Raw genomic sequence first — 18,957 nt, 5'->3', positions numbered from 1 at the left:
CCTGCAAGGGAGGAATGGCCTTCTCTATGGTGAGGCGCCCGCTTCAACCCCGCCCCCCTCGCTGAAGAGCGAACGGCTTCCTCGCGGCACTTCTGCGCATGAACGGCACCGGCCGCTGCAAGCGCCAAGCCCCGCCCCCGTTGACGTTTCCGCCGCAGGCCCCGCCCCCGCTCTTTTCCCGCTAAGCGGTGGTTTGCGACGGCCGAGCTTGACGGCTGCTGGGTTTCCCCCCTCAGCCCCCCGTCGCTGGTTGTCAGGGTGCCTCGCTTTACGGCCCGGCGGCGATGGCGGAGGGAGAGCGGGCGGAGAACGGCGGCGGGGGTGGCGGAGGAGGAGGAGGGAGCGCCGGGCGGCCGCCGCAGGAAGGGGAGCCGGGGGCGCTGGAGCGAGCCGAAGCCCTCAAGACGCAGGCGAACGATTACTTCAAAGGTAGCGGCCGCCGGGGAGGGAGGAGGGCGGGGCCGGAGGAAGGGCGGGGGTGGAGCATGCGGGGCGGGGCCAGGGGCGGGGCTTCTTGGAGGGCGGGGCCTACGACCATCGGGGGGAAGGCGACTTCCTCGACGGGTGGTCTGGGCTCGTTGGACCACGGGCCCTGTTATCCCCGGCCGGCATGGCGGATGGGAGTTGTGGTCCAGGGTGACCTCATGCTTGCCATTGGACTGGGACTGCCACCCCCGCTTCGCCGTCGTGGCCGATGGGCCTTGTAGCCCGCTGGGCGCTGGGCTGCCCCTCCATTCCCGGGGCAGCCGGACTGCAGCTCCCACCTCGGCTCGGCGGAGCGGCTGATGGGAGCGGCAGCCCGGCGAGGCCCGCGCCTGCCGCAGAGGCCGGCCGGCCTCGAGGAGGGGGCGTCCCGCGCGGGGAGCCTCCCCTCCCGCGGCCTCGGAGGCCAGCGCGGCCCGGCCCGGCCCGGCCCGGCCCTCTCGGGGTCTTTGGGGGAAGCCGCGGGCGCGGCTGCCCGTGCGCGGGGGCCTTGGTGTGGCTGTGGGCGGTGGGAAGGAGCCGGCGGGGAAGGGTCTTCTCCGCGGAAGGGGCCTGAAGGGCTGCCCCGCTCAGCTTCCGTGCCGGCGGAGTCGACAGGCGTGACGTGACCCAGAGCAGCACCCTTGCAGGCGGCGGGGGCGGGCAGCTGCTCCTGGGCCAGGAGGAAGGAAGAGCGCACAGGGCGGCCAGAGCAGCCGGGCTTTGCCTTCCTGGCGCGCAGCCGCCAACAGACTGGCCCAGAGGGAGCCGAGGCGTTTCTACAGAGCTGAACAGCGACTTAGCAGGTCCTCGCCTGGCCCAGGCCCCGGCTGCCGGCCCTTCAGGGTAGGCCCGGTCAGGAAAAGGCGCTGCAGGAGCTCCTGGAGCTCTCCTCGTGGTTGTAGGGTGCAGTCGCAGAACCTGAAAGCCTGGCAGAGTCTCCCTGGGCCCCCTCTTAAGGTGGAGTTATTTTGAGTGTTGGACTAGGCTGTCCTTTCCGTTCTCTCTCATGATTTATTTATTTATTCATTGGATACGGAGGCTCCAGAATGACTCTGGACAGCTTACCATCTACAATAAAAAAAGCAGTAAAGCTATTATCTCTTAACGGATTCTTGCATTCCTTCATCAACTTTATCTCTGCTTTCCTCTACACCGACAAGTTGAAAGTGAATGGGACAAATATTTCCTCTGCTGATTGCAGGCAAGCAAGGGAGCCCGAAGCGAAGCGCTAGAAGCGCTAACAATGCATGCAGCTCGTTGTCTGAACATCCACTAGAATCATCTTTAGTGAAGAGCCATTTAGTGATCCATCTGGAGGATTAGCATTTAAATCTGTTATAATCAGCAATTTGCAGAGCTTTGGGAATGTTGCTGAGAGCCGGGCCAGACCCACAGAAGCTCTTTGCAGCAGGTTGCTTGGTTGATAGGCTGGCTGAGACAGTCATTTCCCTGTGGAAAGAAACAGATGTGCTTTTTCTTTCACAAACTGGGAAAGGCTGCCTGCCCAGAATAAGAAAATAAGCAACAAAATTCTATTTGTTTGCCTCCTTGGGGATTCCGCAGAAAGCAATCTTGGTCCGAGTAGGCTCACATGAACCCTTGTTCTTACATCTCCAACGTTGTCCTTGAAAACTAGTTTTTAATGATGGATTTCTCTGCCTCGTTGCTCGTATGGTGCTTAACTTTTGCTCTGCCCCCGGGTCACGTTATGATGAAGTTGGTTATTAAACTGTTCAGGCATTTTGGACTGCCAGAATGTGGCTCTCCTTCAACCCTTGACAGGGGTGGCTTACGCCCTGAAGGAAGAGGTTTTTATATCCTCTTAGTTCCTATTTCATTCTGGCTTTCATGGATCCCTGTTGCGTAACATGGGAACTTTGTATATGCAGTAACGTTCTTGCCGACCTTGTAGCTGGGGGATTTGGAGGTGACAGTTCATTACAAAATCCACGTGGCTGAAAACAGTCTAAGAGCCCAATCAGCTCCTTGCCAGCACCATTGTGTTGAAGTTTGCTTCAAGGGTGGGAATTATAAATAGGACAGATTTCCCTAGGAACTTCAGTCTTTCTCAGTGTGTGCCCTCCAGCTGTGTTTTACAATAACTAACGACAGAAACTGAAACTCTAGCACTCCTGTAGGGGCGTTATTAGCAAAGATTGGGCAACACAACAGGATCACCCTTTGGGGTGGAGTGAGGGAGAAAGAGAAAAATGGAATGTGTCTGTGCTGTGGACTTCAAATTTACACCAGTTGCAAAAACACGACGTTTGGAGCTTCCATGGGTTGGCGCTGGCATGCTCTGTTCATCTAGCAGAAATGGGGATTCTTTCTTGGGGCAGTTCTGTTTCGGTGGGATGTTCTTCCCCTTCTCGGAAAAAGAAAAAGAGGACTCTGGATCCTGGTTTCTCTGCTGCTCTTGTTCTCACAACATGCTAAACTAGGCTAAAATGCAGTTGGATCGTCCAGTTCAGGGTTTTACGGGAAGCCATCTGTTAACTTAGCAAGTTGTGTGAACCAGGCCCTCATCAGTCAGTTTGATTTCCTTGTTCAGGGCAAAGCGTGTTATGCAAGTGTGTTTTGTAGTGTGAGTTTAGGACTTGCATGTAGTGTGAACTCACCCGTTGTGGGACACCGCTCCTCTGCCTTAGTAGTCTCCAAGGAGAGGAATTGTAGCCCTTTTTCTCTGCATGTGTGGACACCCTCTGCTTTGTTACCTCCTGGAGCCTAAAGGGAGCTTCAAGCTGTTCTTTTTACAGCTCTCCTTCTTTCTTTCCCTCACAGCGAAGGACTACGAGAATGCAGTCAAGTATTACACCCAGGCCATTGAACTGAACCCCACCAATGCCATCTATTATGCCAACCGCAGTCTGGCCTACCTGCGGACGGAATGCTATGGCTACGCCCTGGCAGATGCCACAAAGTCCATCGACTTGGACAAAAAATACATCAAAGGCTATTACCGCCGAGCGACCAGCAACATGGCCTTGGGGAAGTTCAAAGCAGCCTTGCGGGACTACGAGACGGTAAGCGAGTGATGTGGGGAGAGGGCAGGAAGGGGGGCAGCAAGAAGGGGTTAGACGCAGGGTGGAATTTATCAAGGCCTACCCTCCTACTTTTTCTCCCCTATCCCACTTCACCCCAGGTTGTGAAGGTGAAGCCAAACGATAAGGATGCCAAGATGAAGTACCAGGAGTGCCACAAGATTGTGAAGCAGAAAGCGTTTGAGCGAGCCATTGCCAGTGATGAGCACAAGCGATCGGTGGTCGACTCCCTGGACATAGAGAACATGAGTGAGTGGAGGCAGGAGAGGGGGCCGGTGTCCTTGGGAAACTCAGCAGGGCCCCATGGCCCAAGCCCCTGCAATTGCCTCTTTCCAAAGGCCTTTGGGGCTGCTAGCGAGGACATCCGGTCCCACCTGCCCCAAGAGCGAAAAGGAGAGAGGAGGCGGAGGGCCCAGTCATCCAGCCTCCCTGAATGGGGGCGTAGGGTATCACGCATGGCTCTCAGACTTCCTCTGCTGTGAAGGCTCCTTCGCTGTTGACCTAATTCTGGAGGGACTTCTGCCCAGGTGCTAGGAAACTCCTGCTTCTGCAGAAAACTCTGAGTCAGTCGGGTTCCAGGCTGTTTACACAGAGCCTTCAGCCTCCGTTGCATTCTGCCCGCTCTAGGAAATAGCCACTCCCTGTTTATTTGAAAAATCCAGTATTCTCCTGAGTGCTGCCTGAAAGAGGGATGTAAATTCTCTGAGTGAAGAAAAATATCCATTGGGGGAAAGCTGTCATAAAGGCCCTAAGGGAAGATTGCAAGCTGGTTACAGTTTGGGGGCGGGGGGACATTGGGGACTGCACTTGGCCTTAAGGACAAACGTGGGCCGACAGAATGAAGTTGGATTACTTTTTATTATTAATCTCCCTAAATCTGTCATTAGTGCTTCTTGCCATTTATAGATTAAAAATTAGAAATTGGTAGCATGGGAGGGAGGGGGGGAGAGATTCATGCTTTCAGGGTCCTACATAGTCACGTGGAGTCAGGTGATGCACCTCAACCAGAAATCAAGATGGGAAGCCAGTGGGGCACTCTCCTGCGTCTGTTCTGGGGTTTGGGCCGTTGTTTTAAGCTGCTTAGTGCCTGGCTGGCTGCGCCCCCTCAGGTTCCCTCAGAGACTGCTGATGCTCTGGCTTGGAAATGGAGAGAGGGGGTCTGAGCCTCCCCCGTGCTCTCCCAGCATCCGCCCTTTCCAGGGGGAGCCTGACGGCCTCATGCCAATGAGTAATGCTCTCTCACACGGGTCGTTGCGCCAGGGCTTCCTGCTTCCTGCTCGGGCCCAAAATAGACCAGAATCTTGGATCGTAAATAGATCTTCGTATGGAGAAGTTTAATCAGTAAAAATAAATAGACTGTTGCTTGCAGTGGGACAGCTGCTACAACAGCCAGATCTCTTAATCTTTTGGCGTCTGGACTGAGCAGCTGTACAGTGGCATCCGGTGGGTCCACAGTTCTGAATTTAAATGTCCTGCAAGCCACAGCTCTTCCCAACCCACCTATTCCTTAAAAGAAAGCTGGACAGCAAATGCAGGGAGAAGAATTCCCATAGGTTGAGATCGGCAGCTCAGCCGAATTTCCAGAAGAGCAGCTGCACACATCTTAACTCCAGGAAGGGCATCTTGGCATGTCTGCTAAATGTCGCAGGAGCAGCCTGTCCTGAAATCCTTGTGTGCCCCCACCTGTAGTCCGCTTCCATCCCCAGCAGGTGATTTGGGGGCTTTGCCCACAGCTGAAAAGACGGCAGCAGGGTCTTTTTTTTTTACCAATCAGGAGGGTCTTTGGTGAGAAGATTGGGAGTGCAGAGGGCTCGCTTCTCTGAGACACAGCTGACCCAGCTCGGCTGCCATTGACAGCTGCCGAAAAGAACAGGGTGCTTTCTCAGTTCACCCAGATTCCTCCACGGAGGAGTGGGAGATTTGAAAGTTCTTCAGTGACTGTCTTAGTCACTGAAAGTTTTGAAGTTTAAAGCAGGGCTGTGAGGCTGCACACAGGCTGCACGCCATCCTTCCACCCTCCTGTTCTAGCATCCTTGGCCTTCCCACTATAGATCATGCTGCTAAAATGTGGTGGCAGTGTGTCAGTTTCTGGCCCCCTCTTTTTTTTTTTCCCCCCCTCCCTCCGGTCAGTGATAGAACTGCTGTGCCCCTTCTTTGACCCGCAGCATCAGAAAATTAATAAGAAACTGAAAGGGCAGCGCCTGACTGGGGAGAAGTTGCCCCAGCTGCGCTGAGGAATAAAGCGCCGGGCCTGGTTCCTGTTCCGCCATGGAAGGAGAGATCCAGAAATGTCCTGCTTCTCCCCAGCGTAGCCGTGGCGGCTGCTCTGCCCATCTCAGTCCTCCTGTCCTATTTTCCTCAGCTATCGAGGACGAGTACAGTGGCCCGAAACTAGAGAATGGGAAGGTGACCTTGGAATTCATGAAGGAACTGATGCAGTGGTACAGGGAGCAGAAGAAGCTCCACAGGAAATGTGCATATCAGGTAACTGCCCTGCCCTTCCCCATCCCTTATATGCAGTCACATGATGGAAAGGCTGGATTCAGAGCAGGGAGAGAGCCCCGAGGCTGTTCCTTGTAATGGTACATTGCTTTAAGTAACCTGGATGGCAGGGGGTCTGACACAGGAGCATATCTGGCGGCCTGCAGAGAGGGGAGGTTTCCATCCATTGTTTTTTCTAGCATCCCAGAGCTCACCCGCCCAGCTTCTCCACAGCTTGGGAGCGAAGACAAGACGGGACAGTCTGAAGCATTTGTGTAAAGCCATTGTTTGTCTGGCCTGCGGAAGGGTTGTGTGGTTGAAAAGATGAGGGTAAAACTGTGGAAAGAGCAGATCTAAAGGTTTTATGATTTCTCAGATTCCTAGTATCAGGCACACCTTCCTTCTCAAGATGTCAGCTGCAGGAATTGCACGCATTTAACAGACAGGGCAGCCTAATTTGTCCAATGGAGGAAGATCAATTGAGGGGAAACAAGTTATTCTGGGGGGGGAAACTTTCAACCCTCTTTCGTTGGTCTTTAAAGTGCTATCAAGCTTTGGGGTGGGGGATGTTAAGGTTGTCCATGGTCCTAAACGTTGGAAATGTCTTGTCTTTGTTTTAAAATATTGGTAAAAGATTTGAGCGCTTCCCTGAATCTGAGCTGACCCGGAGAGTGGATTATTGGAAAAGGCCTCATTCTCCACCCGGGTTGTTGCATTCCTCTTTCCTCCCTGCCTGCTTGTCAGCAGCCCCTCTTTTTTCCCTCCTGCAGATCTTGGTGCAAGTGAAAGAGGTTCTGTCTAAGCTCCCCACCCTTGTAGAAACCACGTTAAAAGAGGTAAGGGTGTCTTTCTACCTGGGGTAGTTGTGTGTTTTCCTTATGCTGGCTGGGGAATTCTGGGAGTTGAAGTCCACCCATCTTAAAGTTGCCAAAGTTGAGACACCCTGCTCTAGTCACTCTCAGATTACATATGCCCTGACAGAAACTTGCCTTTTTCTGGTGTGAAAGTGGCACCTCCAAGTTATTCCCCCACCCCACCCCCAGGTCCTTTTCATTTTGTTCCGCTGGTGCATCGCAGTTCAACCTGTTTCCTTTGAGCTTGTGTATCTGTTTAACAGGCCCATCCTGTCAAGGGTCGTCTAGTTCCCAGCGCTAATGAGAAATAATTTTGTGATCAGTCTAGGAGCCCCTGAGGAATTCATTAACCTCTTTGGAGGTGGGGGTGGGGGTGGAGGTAGCAGGACTGTGCAATTAGGTGAGGTGGATTTGTGTCACCACCACGCACGTGCACTTGCTGAGCCTTGCTCAGGTTATATAGCTCGTATCCTGAGTTTGTCCCAATTCTGTGGATTTCTTATCTCTCTAAAAACGTCTGGGGTCATTTGTATCTGACAAGGCAGAGCAAAGCCTTTTGATGTCCGGTTGAAAGCACCAAAGAGGATTTTCCTGGGTCCCCTTATGAATTAGCTTGGGGCACAAGGTCTCTTGTGATTTATTTAGTATCCTGGGATGGTGATAAATGCTCATATCTGACTCATCTTTATGACCTCTGCTGTCTCTCTCTCTGTCTTCCTTTCTCTCCTTTGATCTAGACAGAGAAAATTACTGTCTGTGGAGACACCCATGGGCAGTATTATGACCTTCTGAATATATTTGAGTTGAATGGGCTGCCGTCGGAAAATAATCCATATGTATCTTTTGATGGCACTTCTCTGGGTTGCTGTAGGCTCTGCTGATCTGCTTCTCCTTGGAGAAGGGAGCTCCTGTTTAGGTTCTGGGCCAGCTGTAGTTCAGTCCGAGCCTGAACAGGATTCCTTTCTTCCTGTTGTCTTCTCAAGCCAGGACCTAGGAGAGATGGGGCCAGCTGAAGCTATCTCTGCACCCCATTGGCTGTGAACCTCTGGGGTTCTGCTGGGCAGTGCCCTGGGATCGTCAGACACGCTTGGGTTTTGCGTTGTGACATTCTTACAGAGGGAGGCTTCTTGAAACCAGTTGGGGACCAAGTATTTCATAGAAGCTAGAGCAGTGTTCTTCAAACTTGGCCACTTTAAGATGGGTGGACTTCAATGCCCAGAATTCCCCAGCTAGCATGGCTGACTGGGGAATTCTGGGAGTTGAAGTCCACCCATCTTAAAGTAGCCAAGTTTGAAAAAAACTGAGCTAGAGGATTCTGCAAGACTTCTTCAGAGTCTTTCTAGAATGCAGGGTAGCTGGAATTTCTAAAAGTTCAACTGGCTGGTTTTTGCAATTGCTCGTTCAGTTTCCCCGAAGTGGCTGGCATTAACTCGGCAGCGTCTAGCTGTCCGTCCTCTCGGCCTGGTTTCATCCTTTGGCTTCCCTTAAGCTTGATTTCCTTCCCAACAACTCTGGGATGTTGCAGAATGCAGAATGTTTTTTGAGCGGAGGGGGGGGATAAGAAGGAGCCTCCTGAGGCAGGAGCGTGGGTGCAGAGAAGCTGGTGGAATGGGAGGGGAGGAAAAGAACTGGGTTTCCTAAAGTAGACTGTGTTTTTTTCTTGAGCAAGCCCCCCCTCAGATATTCAATGGGGATTTTGTTGACCGTGGTTCCTTCTCCGTGGAGGTGATACTAACCCTCTTTGGTTTCAAGCTGCTATATCCAGATCATTTCCACTTACTCCGAGGTAAGCATCTGATTTTCCAAATATTTGCAGGTAAAGGAAGGGCAGGATGGCAGGCTGGCCGCTCCCAGGCAGCCGCGTGCTTGCTTTCGACGTTGTGCTGTTTGTTCATTCATTCGTTCGATTTGTATAGCCACCCATCTTGCCATACCAACTCTGGGGGGCTAACGTCATATAGAAACACAATCCAAATAAATATAAAAAACAACAGTATTTTGTTGGTCCCTCTCAAGCCCTTTCAAAAAAACCCCACCCCACTCTGGCTATTGCCATCTTAGGTCCTGATGGATGACAGGAGAAGTTTTCCCCAACAGCATTTTATGGCAAGACTTTAGTGCTATGTATAAGCATTTGTATCTGGACGGTTGAGCATGACGCTTGTACCTTCCCCTTGAGATTGTGTTTCTCTCTAGGTCTAGATCAGTGTTTCCTAGCCTTGGGGACTTTCAGATGGGTGGACTTCAACTCCCAGAATTCCCCAGCCAGCCATGGGGAAGTCCATGAAGTCCACCCATCTGAAAGTCCCCAAGATTGGGAAACACTGATCTAGATAGTGACCTGGCCCTTATGCCATGCTGTGGTTTATTGAATATATCTCCTTGGGCAAGGCTGATACCCTTCATCTAAACCATAAACCAGGATAAGCAAATCTCCCTGACCAAGTTGCTATTGTCATACCAGAACCAAACAACCCAGGTGAGCGTATCCCCAGTGATCATGGTTCACATCTTTCAGGCTTGCTTTGAACCAAAACAGGGGTGTAAAATGTCTCCTGAATAGTTATGCTACCACCTTGCAATTGCTTGAAATGAGAAGATGTTCTAAATCAACTTTCCTCAGCCTAGTGCCTTCCAGATGAGTTTCAAGCCTTATCACCCCTGACAACCGGTGTAGAGGAGCAGCTCGGGGGTTGCTGAGAGATGCCATCCAAGAACCCACCAGAAGGACCCTGAGCTGAGAAGCTGCCCAGAGCGTCTTCATCACAGGGCTGGCCCCAATCAGCCATCTTTCAGCTGGGAGGGGAGGGGAGGGGAGGGATCCTCCTGATGTTTAAGGCCATAGGTCCTTAAGTCTTGCTCAGCATAGCTGGCAGGGTTAAGGATTACAGTGTTGGAGACCAACCAATTTAGAGGACCCTAGGTAGCATTGTCCACTTGCTCAGCCAGCAGTCTCCGCTTGAGGGAGCCACAGCTACCTGGGCTGCTTTTAGGGGTATTGGGGGGGGGTGTTGAGCCTATTTATTTATACAGATTATTAACTACCCCAGTTGACTCAGGTGAGCTAATGTGTATCCCCAATCGCTGCTCAACGCAACACCGGAGCACTCCATGTGTGCGAGGAAGCAGGGCCCCCTCAAGTTGGCCCCTGCCTGTCCCAACCTTATTTGGGCATGAAAGTTCCTTTGGCTGGAAAATGCAAGCCTGTGCGACAACCGCTTTGGGTTGGATGTTTCATGCCTCCCGATTCCTCCCACCCTTTAGGGAACCATGAAACGGACAACATGAATCAGATCTACGGGTTCGAAGGCGAGGTCAAAGCCAAGTACACGGCTCAGATGTTTGAGCTCTTCAGTGAAGTCTTTGAATGGCTGCCCTTGGTGCAGTGCATCAACGGCAAAGTTTTGGTAAGGAGGCTGTGGGGCTGGCTTGGGCTTGACGGACAGGGCCGGGGTGTCCAGGAAGCATAAAAAAAGTCAAGATAGCGGTTGTGACCCCGTGGTTGAAGCCTGTGGGATACTTTGGGTTGTGGCCACCTTATCTGATTTTGGTGATCCTGCCCCCCTGAGGTTCTTCAGACACCCCAGTCTGGCTCAGACTGATCCCAGCTCCCCCCCACCAGATAATGCATGGTGGACTCTTCAGTGAAGACGGCGTCATGTTAGACGATATAAGGAAGATTGAGAGGAATCGTCAGCCTCCAGACTCAGGTGAGCGAAAGGCGCGGCGGGGGAGTTCCAGGGACGTATGATCGCCTCGGGTGTCTAGCTGGATAGGGAGCTCCCTGCTCTCGTGGGGCTCCCATTTGCCTGAATAAGCACACCTTTGCTGGACTTTCCCCAACCAACCACCTTCCAGACCCTTTGGGCTGCGGCTTCCACGTTGCATGACCATCATGGCTGATGGTCTGGTGGTCTGAGATCTCTGGAGGTGGAGGAAGCCGCTAAACTTTATCCCAGGTGGTTTTTATGGGTGCATATATACCCCCCTATTTGGGACTTTACCTCCTGGTCCTTTAGCAGAAGGTTAGGAATGCCAAAATATCTCAGATGGCCTGGCCTAGCAGTGAAATGTGCCAGGGTTGCGGGGAGAATCATATCTGCCCATGGAGGCTGCTGGTGAAGACAGGCAGATTGGCATCCTGAGTTCTGGTCGATGGGCAAAAACCAAGTGAGATTTAGCCAAATGTTTGGTCTTGTCAATTTTGTGTTTCCTGCCTTCCTTGTTCTCCTCACTTGACCTCTTGTCTTCTCTTGGGCAGGTCCCATGTGTGACTTGCTCTGGTCAGACCCCCAACCCCAGGTGAGTCCGGCTTTGGCACTCCTGGTGCCCTTCAACTTAGGATTCAGCTTTTAGCATCATCCAAGCCCCAACTCACCCCTGGAATCCTGGCCTGGCGTTGCACACGCGTGGTCTTCGAATCAGCTGTTCTCCCTCCCCAAGCTCCTGATTCTCCAAGATTGGATGTGGTTCTTTCTTCAGCTGCCATTAATTGAAAATCCCCCTCCCCTTCTCTTGGATCCCTGCGCCTGGCTTTCCACAACGCACCAATCCCTGATGGAATGGGGTTGGCGGGTTTGTGGGTCAGCATGCTGGGAGAAGTGCAGCTATTGTTGTAGCAACTTCCTGTGTGAACCAGGCTGTGATTCTAAACTATGGTCAGTACATTCAGGCCCTGCATGTTTGAGGAACAAAGAAATGGTGTTTATTAAGTGGGTTTCAGGTTTTAGTATGTTCTGTGAACCCAGCCAACGTGTTGCAAATAGGAAAATGCTGTGTAGGCAAGTGCTCACGAGGAAAATAGTTCTGGTTGGTAGGGATGTTCATAGAGCTGCAGGCTCCTTACAGGGAGGGGAAAAACCATCGAAAACAACATCCTCCCCTCCCCCCAGTTTTAAGAGGAGGACAGAATTGAGATAAAGCCTCATCGAAGTACGGAAGCCGCATCTCCATCCATCCGCCTCTGGGTACTTTGTCCACCGTTGTAGAGAGTAAGGAAGATGGTCGTGATGGAGATATGCAGGTGCTGTTTAGGCAAAGGGGGCTGAAGCAGTTTTAGGCCCACAACCCCCAGATAACAGCTCAGCCACAGTCCAGAAGCAGCTCAGATGCCTCCCTGATTTACTGAAGGAGGAGGAGGAGGAGGTCCAGCACAATCAGGGTTGCAAGATTCTGTTGTTATAGCTGTCTTTGACCAAACAGGAGCTCCCCTTGTTTCTCTCTCTCAGAACGGCCGGTCAGTCAGCAAGCGGGGCGTGAGCTGTCAGTTTGGGCCTGATGTCACCAAGAGTTTCCTGGAGCGCAACCATTTAGACTACATCATTCGCAGCCATGAGGTGAAGCCTGAGGGCTACGAGGTGGCTCACGATGGGAAGTGTGTCACTGTCTTCTCGGCCCCCAACTACTGGTGAGTCCGGGAGGGAGTTGGGGAGACCCCCGCGAATGGATTCTGTAGGAGGAAAGTTAGACCCATGGTAGCCAGAAATCAAGAGGAGTTGGGAAGCCCCTTTTCCATCCCTTAAATTTTATTCACATTTTTTTATTTTCATAAATGGATTGACATTGAGACCTTTAAGTGAGGATCTCTTGCAAAATCATCATTAGCACCTTCGCTGATTAGCTGAATGCCCTTCCCCGGAAGGGGAAGGAAAAAACCCGCTCCCAGCATGTAGAAACTTAGCCTCTCAGTGGAGTTCTAGCTCTGCATTTGCCCTGAGATGTTGTTTTTTTTTAATCTGCAAGGGGGTGATTTTATTTAAATGGAACAGGGCTGGCTTGCCTTCTCATCCACCCTTGGCCATGCTGTCGACTGCTAAGGGCAGCTGGCATTTTGTGCCATTTGCTGCTGGGGAAGGGGGGTTATGTAATGCCCCCCCTTACACAAAGGAACGGCAACGGGACCTGCTTCCTACCCCAGAGCCGGTCGGCTGTATCAGCAGGAACTGTCTCAAACCCAGGTCTCTCCTAAGGAGCGCTGCACGTCCTGGGAGCGAAGCGGGGAGCGTAGTGAACCCCTGCGATCCAGCTCCTCCCGGAAAGAGCCGCTTCCCACTCTCCCTGCTCCTCTGGCTGCTTTGAGAACAGCTGGGCCAACCTCCTTTTTCCGTCCCTCTTTTGCTAGTGACCAAATGGGTAATAAAGGGGCCTACATCCATTTGCAAGGCTGGGACCTGCGGCCAGAGTTCCACCAGTTCACAGCAGTGGTGAGTCCTTGCTCGTGGGGCGAGGCGGGGGCCTCGCGCTCCGCCTTCCCTCCCCTGGGCTCTGTGATCCGGGCGAGGCTCCCTGGGAGGAGAAGGCGGGTGGATTCACTGAGGTTTCCTTCCTTCCCCAGCCTCATCCGAACATTAAGCCAATGGTTTATGCCAACTCGCTGCTGCAGCTGGGAATGATGTAAGCTGCCTTCCACCACTGCTGACCGGCCCCCTCCCAGCCCGCCTGGAAGTCCACACACTGGGCAGGGACAGTGATTTTGTTCTGTTTCCCCCCCCCTTTTTTTTTTTTAACATTTCTCCCAACATCAGCCTTCACTACGAAGCAGGATTGTGTTGCAGGCAGGGGGACGGGGCAGGGCGGGGCAGCCAAGGGGCAGCGGAGGCGCTGAGAAGTCCGTGGCAGGGTGGGGTTGAGGGGGAGAGCCCCTTTCCTCCAAAGGCAGGGGTGGACCAGAGGTGGGTCTTTTCCCATACTCGCTCATGTTGCATGCTCGCCCGTGAGAGAAACGGCAGTCAGAGCGTTAGAAACAAATGATTTTTAAAAATATATATTTTGGAAGACGGTATTTATTCCCTAGATTCTCAGTTCTTTTCATACTCTTCTTCCTTTCCCTGCTGCTGTACAGTCTGGAGGGGAGAGCTGGTGGGGAAGGGGGCACTTGCTTGTTGGCCAGCACGGTGTCTCTCGTCACCAGAAGTCTCCGAGTGGGGAGTTTTCCTCTGCCCTCCCCCCCTCCTTCCTCTGCTGAGCTGCATCTGTTAGAGCCAAAGTTCAGCTAATATGTCCTGAGCTGTGGCAGCCAAAGGTCAGGGGCCATTCCAAAGAGGGACATGCTGGCGAAAGGGCCATCTCCCCCCCTCCCCACCCCAATTAGGCTCTGTCCATCCGTGGGAAGCTCCTATCTGCCCTCTCTTGGCCGGGAGGAAGGAAGGACCCGACCCTCGATCAGCACCCCAGGCTCCTGGCCATCTTGGGGGCGACGGGCGCTTGGCTTGCCTGAGCCCCGAGTGTGTCTGCAGGTGGGTCCTGGGAGGGGTGGAGGAAACCGTAGGCAGCATGTCAGAAGCCGAGGCGGGGGGTGAGGGTGAGCCTGCCCCGGCTCCTGTCTCAGACCCAGCTTTGGAAAACGGTTAAAAGAGCAACCTTCAGTTCTTCCCCAAATCTTCAGCTGACTCACCGGAGGCCGGCTTCAAGCCACCGCACGGTGAGGCTGCAAGCGAAGGCCGGGATGCCTCTGGGAAGTCGGAAAGGGGGTGATGTCCTGGGGCCCATCCTTCCATCTCTGCAGACCTCTCCTTTTGCTATCCTGAGAGATGCAGGCCAGGGGAACCCCACTTCGCCTTGCCTCAGTTCCCAAGTCCTAAAGGACTTTCCTGCATCGCCTCTCGGTGATGGTTTTGGGTAGAATTCTCCTAGCCCGGGGTGGTCAGGCTTCTGCGATTCCCGCGGTCTAGGGCCTTTCCAGCTTTGAAATCTCACGGACCTTTCGTTTCTTTGGACAGAGAAACGGCCCCCCTTCGCCTTCCCCGGCAGCGGAGGCGACGTCCTCTGCCTGCCGAGGGGACCCCGATCCTCCTCCTCTTCCTCAGAAACCTGTGACAAAGAAAAAGAAAGAAAAGAGGGCTGTGGAGGGAGCACGGAACTGGGGACGGGAACAGGGTGGTGGCATTCTAGGTGGCACTCAACGTTCCTCCTCCCTTCACATGCCCGGCGTGCCCCCCCCCCCCCACTCCCCACGTTCACTCTTGCCCTGGGAAAGAGTTCTCTCGGCTTTCCCAAACCGAAGCGAGGCTGCTTGTTTTATTTTTTTACTTTTGTGGCTGAGAAGAAGAGAAGCAAGCAAATATACTACAAGCACTTTGGGTGTTGTTTTCCCCATGCTGACTATGGAGGGTTTTTATATACATCCAGGATTCCTTTGCCACTCACCCTCCTACCTACTGAGCTATTTTACTGTCTGTAATTAAACAAGAGATGTTAAAATAAAATAACTATGGAGAGACTTGCCAGCTTGGCGTCAGCCTTTCTTTCTCACTTCCAAAAGATTAAATCCTCTACACCAGTGTTTCTCAACCTTGGCGTCTTGAAGATGTATGGACTTCACCTCCCAGAATTCCCCAGCCAGCTTTGCTGGCTGGGGAATTCTGGGAGGTGAAGTCCATACATCTTCAAGACGCCAAGGTTGAGAAACACTGATCTGTACATTCAACCTTGATGACCCAGAAAGGGCTTTGGCTTGACTTTCATCAGCAAGTTGTGGTTTACAAGCCATGGTTTATAGCTTAACATGTTGTGCAGCCAATCCAATCAGAGTTTATTTAGTAAACTCTGGTTGAGCATGCTGCGTTTGGGCACTGCGCGACTCCAGTCTGGGATCATTGCTCATTTCTAAGCTAAGTCCTACAGCAGGGCTTCAGCCTGGCCCCCAGGTTGGACTACAGCTCCCAGAATTCCTAGTGGAGTGGGCCAAACTGGGGACGCCTGTCGATTGGTGGAGCGTCTTCGAGGTCAAGGTGGGAAGGGAAGCAGAGCTGAGTGGGAACACTGCCACCTTCTGGCCAAAGAAGGCAACCGGCAGCTTCAGGGCCCTGATCACAGAATCCCTGGGATTCTCTGGAAGGGCCCTAAAGGGACAAAGGAGGGAGGGAGCAAAGAGAAATCTGATGAAAAAACAGCCCTCTTCCTTGTCTTCACAGAAAGCGGCTCAAATTGCAAATGCCAGCTGGTTCTAAGCTATTCCGTGGCAAAAGCTGCTGCTGAACCCCAGAACCCCACACAAGCGTTGCAGTCAGTTTGGGGACCCGCTCCTCCTGTGTGCCGTTCAAGCTGCTCATCAGAGGCATAAAAGACCCGGCTGGGCTTTTCCCTCTCTCTCCCCACCTTGCCCAAACCAGGCATAGCTGTCCCTTTGAGGCACTGCCAGCCCCAGTCCTGGGTTGGGAGAATCAGTATAAAAGTTTTTGGAGAGGGGAGGACCCAAGGGCTGCCGTAGAATCAATTGTAGTTTGTCCAAGAGTTTGAGTATATATTAGAGTACCAATCTGAATCAAAAAGGGGGGGGGGGGACATTTCTTTTGAAGAAAGGGAAAACTTGAAGATCAAGGGTAATATTAAAGGGTCCCCCCCCCTTTTCTTTTTTTGGCCAACCTGAAAGAATGCATAAACAGAGGAAGGAAGTGTTTACACCACGACAAAGAATGACATGAAGAAACAGGAGCGAAGGCTCGGCTCAGGACCGGGGGAATGGATCAACTTGCCCAGGCAGACTCTGGAATGTTTGCTTTCCTGAAGCTGTCAGGGCCTGGCCCAGATCCACACAATCATCTGGCTGGAGGCAGATGCCTTGTTTATTCCTGAGCTGTCTGCATGGCATGGGGGGGGGGGCTCCTGGCAAGCGCCAGGGAAGTCCCTCCCTTCCCCGCCAAAGAGCAGGCAGCTTCTTTGAGCCGTCGTGGCAGGAAAGGGGGCTCCAAGCCAGCAACGGGTTGATCTCTGCTCCAATGCCTTCGCCTTTTTCTGGGTGAGTGGGTGTGGACAGGAATTTATCTGTGGCCCTGTCCTCCTCCTTTTTTAGAAATCTGGTTTGAGCATCATCTGCCTCAAGATTCAGCTCCGGTGGAACTGGTTTTCCATCCCGGACTTTTTTCTCAGAGACGTGCCATACCTTGAGCTCCAGCCAAACATCTTCCCTGCACCAATTTTCGCCTGGAAACACGCCCACACTACAGGGCACTTCTCCATTCAGAGCAAAGATTTTAGGAGTGGAGAAGAGGGTTAGAGTTTTAATCCACCTCTGCCGTTCTTCCCTCTCCAGACATGGCTACCAGCGAGCTAAGAGTTAATTTCACCTCAGGGTGGGCTGGGGGGCTTGAAGAAGGTCTTCCTCCTTGTTTTGGCAGGAAGGGGGAGTTCTTTTTTCCCAGCCCCAAAACCCATTGAATCCCACCCACCCCCTCTGCCCAAAAGAACAAAGGGGGCTTTATGAGGGCTGCTGAAACTGGAGCAGACGTATCAAAGGCTTAGCTGCCTGATCATGCCTTAACAAACAGTCAAGGGCTGGTCCTGTTTTGGGGGGGTCTTTTCCCTGTTGGGATGAGCCCCTCTCTTTGCAGGATGACAATGGGGCAACTTCCCTTCTCCTGGCTCCCCAGCCAGGGGCCCACCAGCAGACCAGAACATTTCCTATTGAAGTATATCTAGCACTTCTTTTACTTTTCCTGGTTTCCGAGTTTGGAAAAAGAAAGAAAAACACTTTAAGAAGTGGGGGACACCTGGTGCTGATTTTCTTCCAGAGCTGTTTTCAGGGGAATGTGCTCCAAGTGCCCAAAGACAATTTAACCATAGCACTCTGCTGTTTGTGGCCACAAAGTCTCCTGAGGGAGTAAAAGTGGATGGACTTGACTTTATGCCCAGTTTAGAACACACAAAGGGGCCCTTTTAAAAAACATATATTAACACAAGACTCTGTCCTTGAGTTTACGTCCTCTCTTGCTAGCCCATCTAACATCGATCTCTTTATCTAGAGATGCAAAATATAATCCAAATCTGCATTTAAGATATAATCAAGTCCAAGAGAACGACACCTCGCCTTAATTTCACATTTCCAGACAGATTTTCTTGTTGGTCTATTGTGGCTACAACATTAGTCTTCTGAGTGAAGAGACCGGTTTTAAAGCACAGACTTTTGCAAACTAGAACTCAGTGGGAAAAGAAAGCATATAAGGTATCACAAAACTTGTTTGTTTTGAACACCCCAAATACAGTGGTGGTGCAGGAAGTGGTTTGGTATTCAAACTAGCCATTCAACCGATGGGTACCTTACAGGGGTGATTAGTAAATGCAGGACATCTGCTTGCAGGATAAAAGCGTCACCAGAAGAGACGGAGGTTCTTCAACTCAGCATCTCCGTTCTGTTGACAAGGAAGAAGACTGTCCAGTTGTGTGAACCCGAGTACCATACAGCCACTCTGAGACCACATGCGTTGCTTGGGTCCAAGCGATCAAAGGCACCAAGTGACACCACGACAAATTAAACGTGGCAAAGAGGTATGAAGACACAAGCATTTCCAAAAGTAGAATTAGCCTCCCCTCTCATTTCCCTTTCTCCCCCACTCTTGAAAATTGACTTTGCCATCTCAGAGTTGCTGTGCCTAAGAGCTGTGCCTGGATCTTTTGAGACCAGCCCATAAAACTGGATTTAGCACCAGTCTTAAAGTGCTGTGAAAGACCCTGGAATTGAGAAGCTATTCAAAGGGGAGGGGGTGAGGGACTTGGCCAGGTTTTGAAGTTAGGGTTACAGGGTTTGAGAAAAAGAGGGGACCTCCAAGGACATTTAGTCCACTCCCCAGCAGTGACCAGGAGGCAGGGCACCCCCAGCCCAGGAGTGGCCCACCTTCCTCAGGCTGAGGGTCCTTTGAGGGAGGAGCCAAGATGACCCCAATATTTGATTCCACTTCCCTGCCCCTTACCGAAGGCCACGTATGGTTAAAGCAACCACTCCCGGGCATCGGTTTCACGCTTCGTCTGCCTGGGGAGTCCCGGGGTCCCCCAAGGAGTGGGGGCTTTTGGGGCGGCGGCGGCGGGGCTCCCTCCGGCATCCGGCAGAGCCGAGCGCGGCCCCTCCGCACAAGCCGCCCCGGACGCCCTTCGCTCCCGTTCGCCGCGGCGCCCCCACCCCGGCCGCTCAGCCCGCCGCCGCCCTTCCCGTTGCCAGCCGCGGCGCCCCCCGGGCTGCCCTCGGCCGGGCGGCCGCTGGTCATCGCGCCCCGCAGCCGGCCCTCCCTGCGGGATGGAGCCCGTCCGAGAGCGGCCGCGCTGCCCGCAAGCCCCGGCCCTGGAGGCGCGTGGCGGGCGCGGACGAAGGAGGCGCGCGCCGCCCCGGGGCTGCTGGCGGGGGGCGG

The 18,957-nt window shown here is 52.9% G+C and overlaps 1 protein-coding gene across 1 annotated transcript; it reads left to right on the top strand.

Annotated features, from left to right (window-relative positions):
• Positions 1–197: 197 nt before the first annotated feature.
• Positions 198–15,059, top strand: PPP5C (protein phosphatase 5 catalytic subunit). The gene is made up of 13 exons (XM_088139774.1): positions 198–429; positions 3,247–3,488; positions 3,608–3,755; positions 5,869–5,990; positions 6,758–6,823; positions 7,579–7,677; positions 8,522–8,627; positions 10,106–10,248; positions 10,464–10,551; positions 11,103–11,143; positions 12,070–12,248; positions 12,963–13,044; positions 13,176–15,059. The coding sequence occupies exons 1-13, from the start codon at positions 285–287 to the stop codon at positions 13,236–13,238; spliced, it is 1,524 nt and encodes a 507-aa protein (XP_087995900.1). The 5' UTR covers positions 198–284; the 3' UTR covers positions 13,239–15,059.
• Positions 15,060–18,957: the final 3,898 nt, after the last annotated feature.

Source organism: Python bivittatus, unplaced genomic scaffold, assembly GCF_059951505.1.
Source record: "Python bivittatus isolate LINGU-HERP-01145 unplaced genomic scaffold, Pbiv_v1 ctg000310_np1212, whole genome shotgun sequence".
NCBI classification, from domain to species: Eukaryota; Metazoa; Chordata; class Lepidosauria; order Squamata; family Pythonidae; genus Python; species Python bivittatus.
The sequence above is the reverse complement of the archived record's forward strand: the minus strand, read 5'-3'. Positions and strand labels throughout refer to the sequence as shown.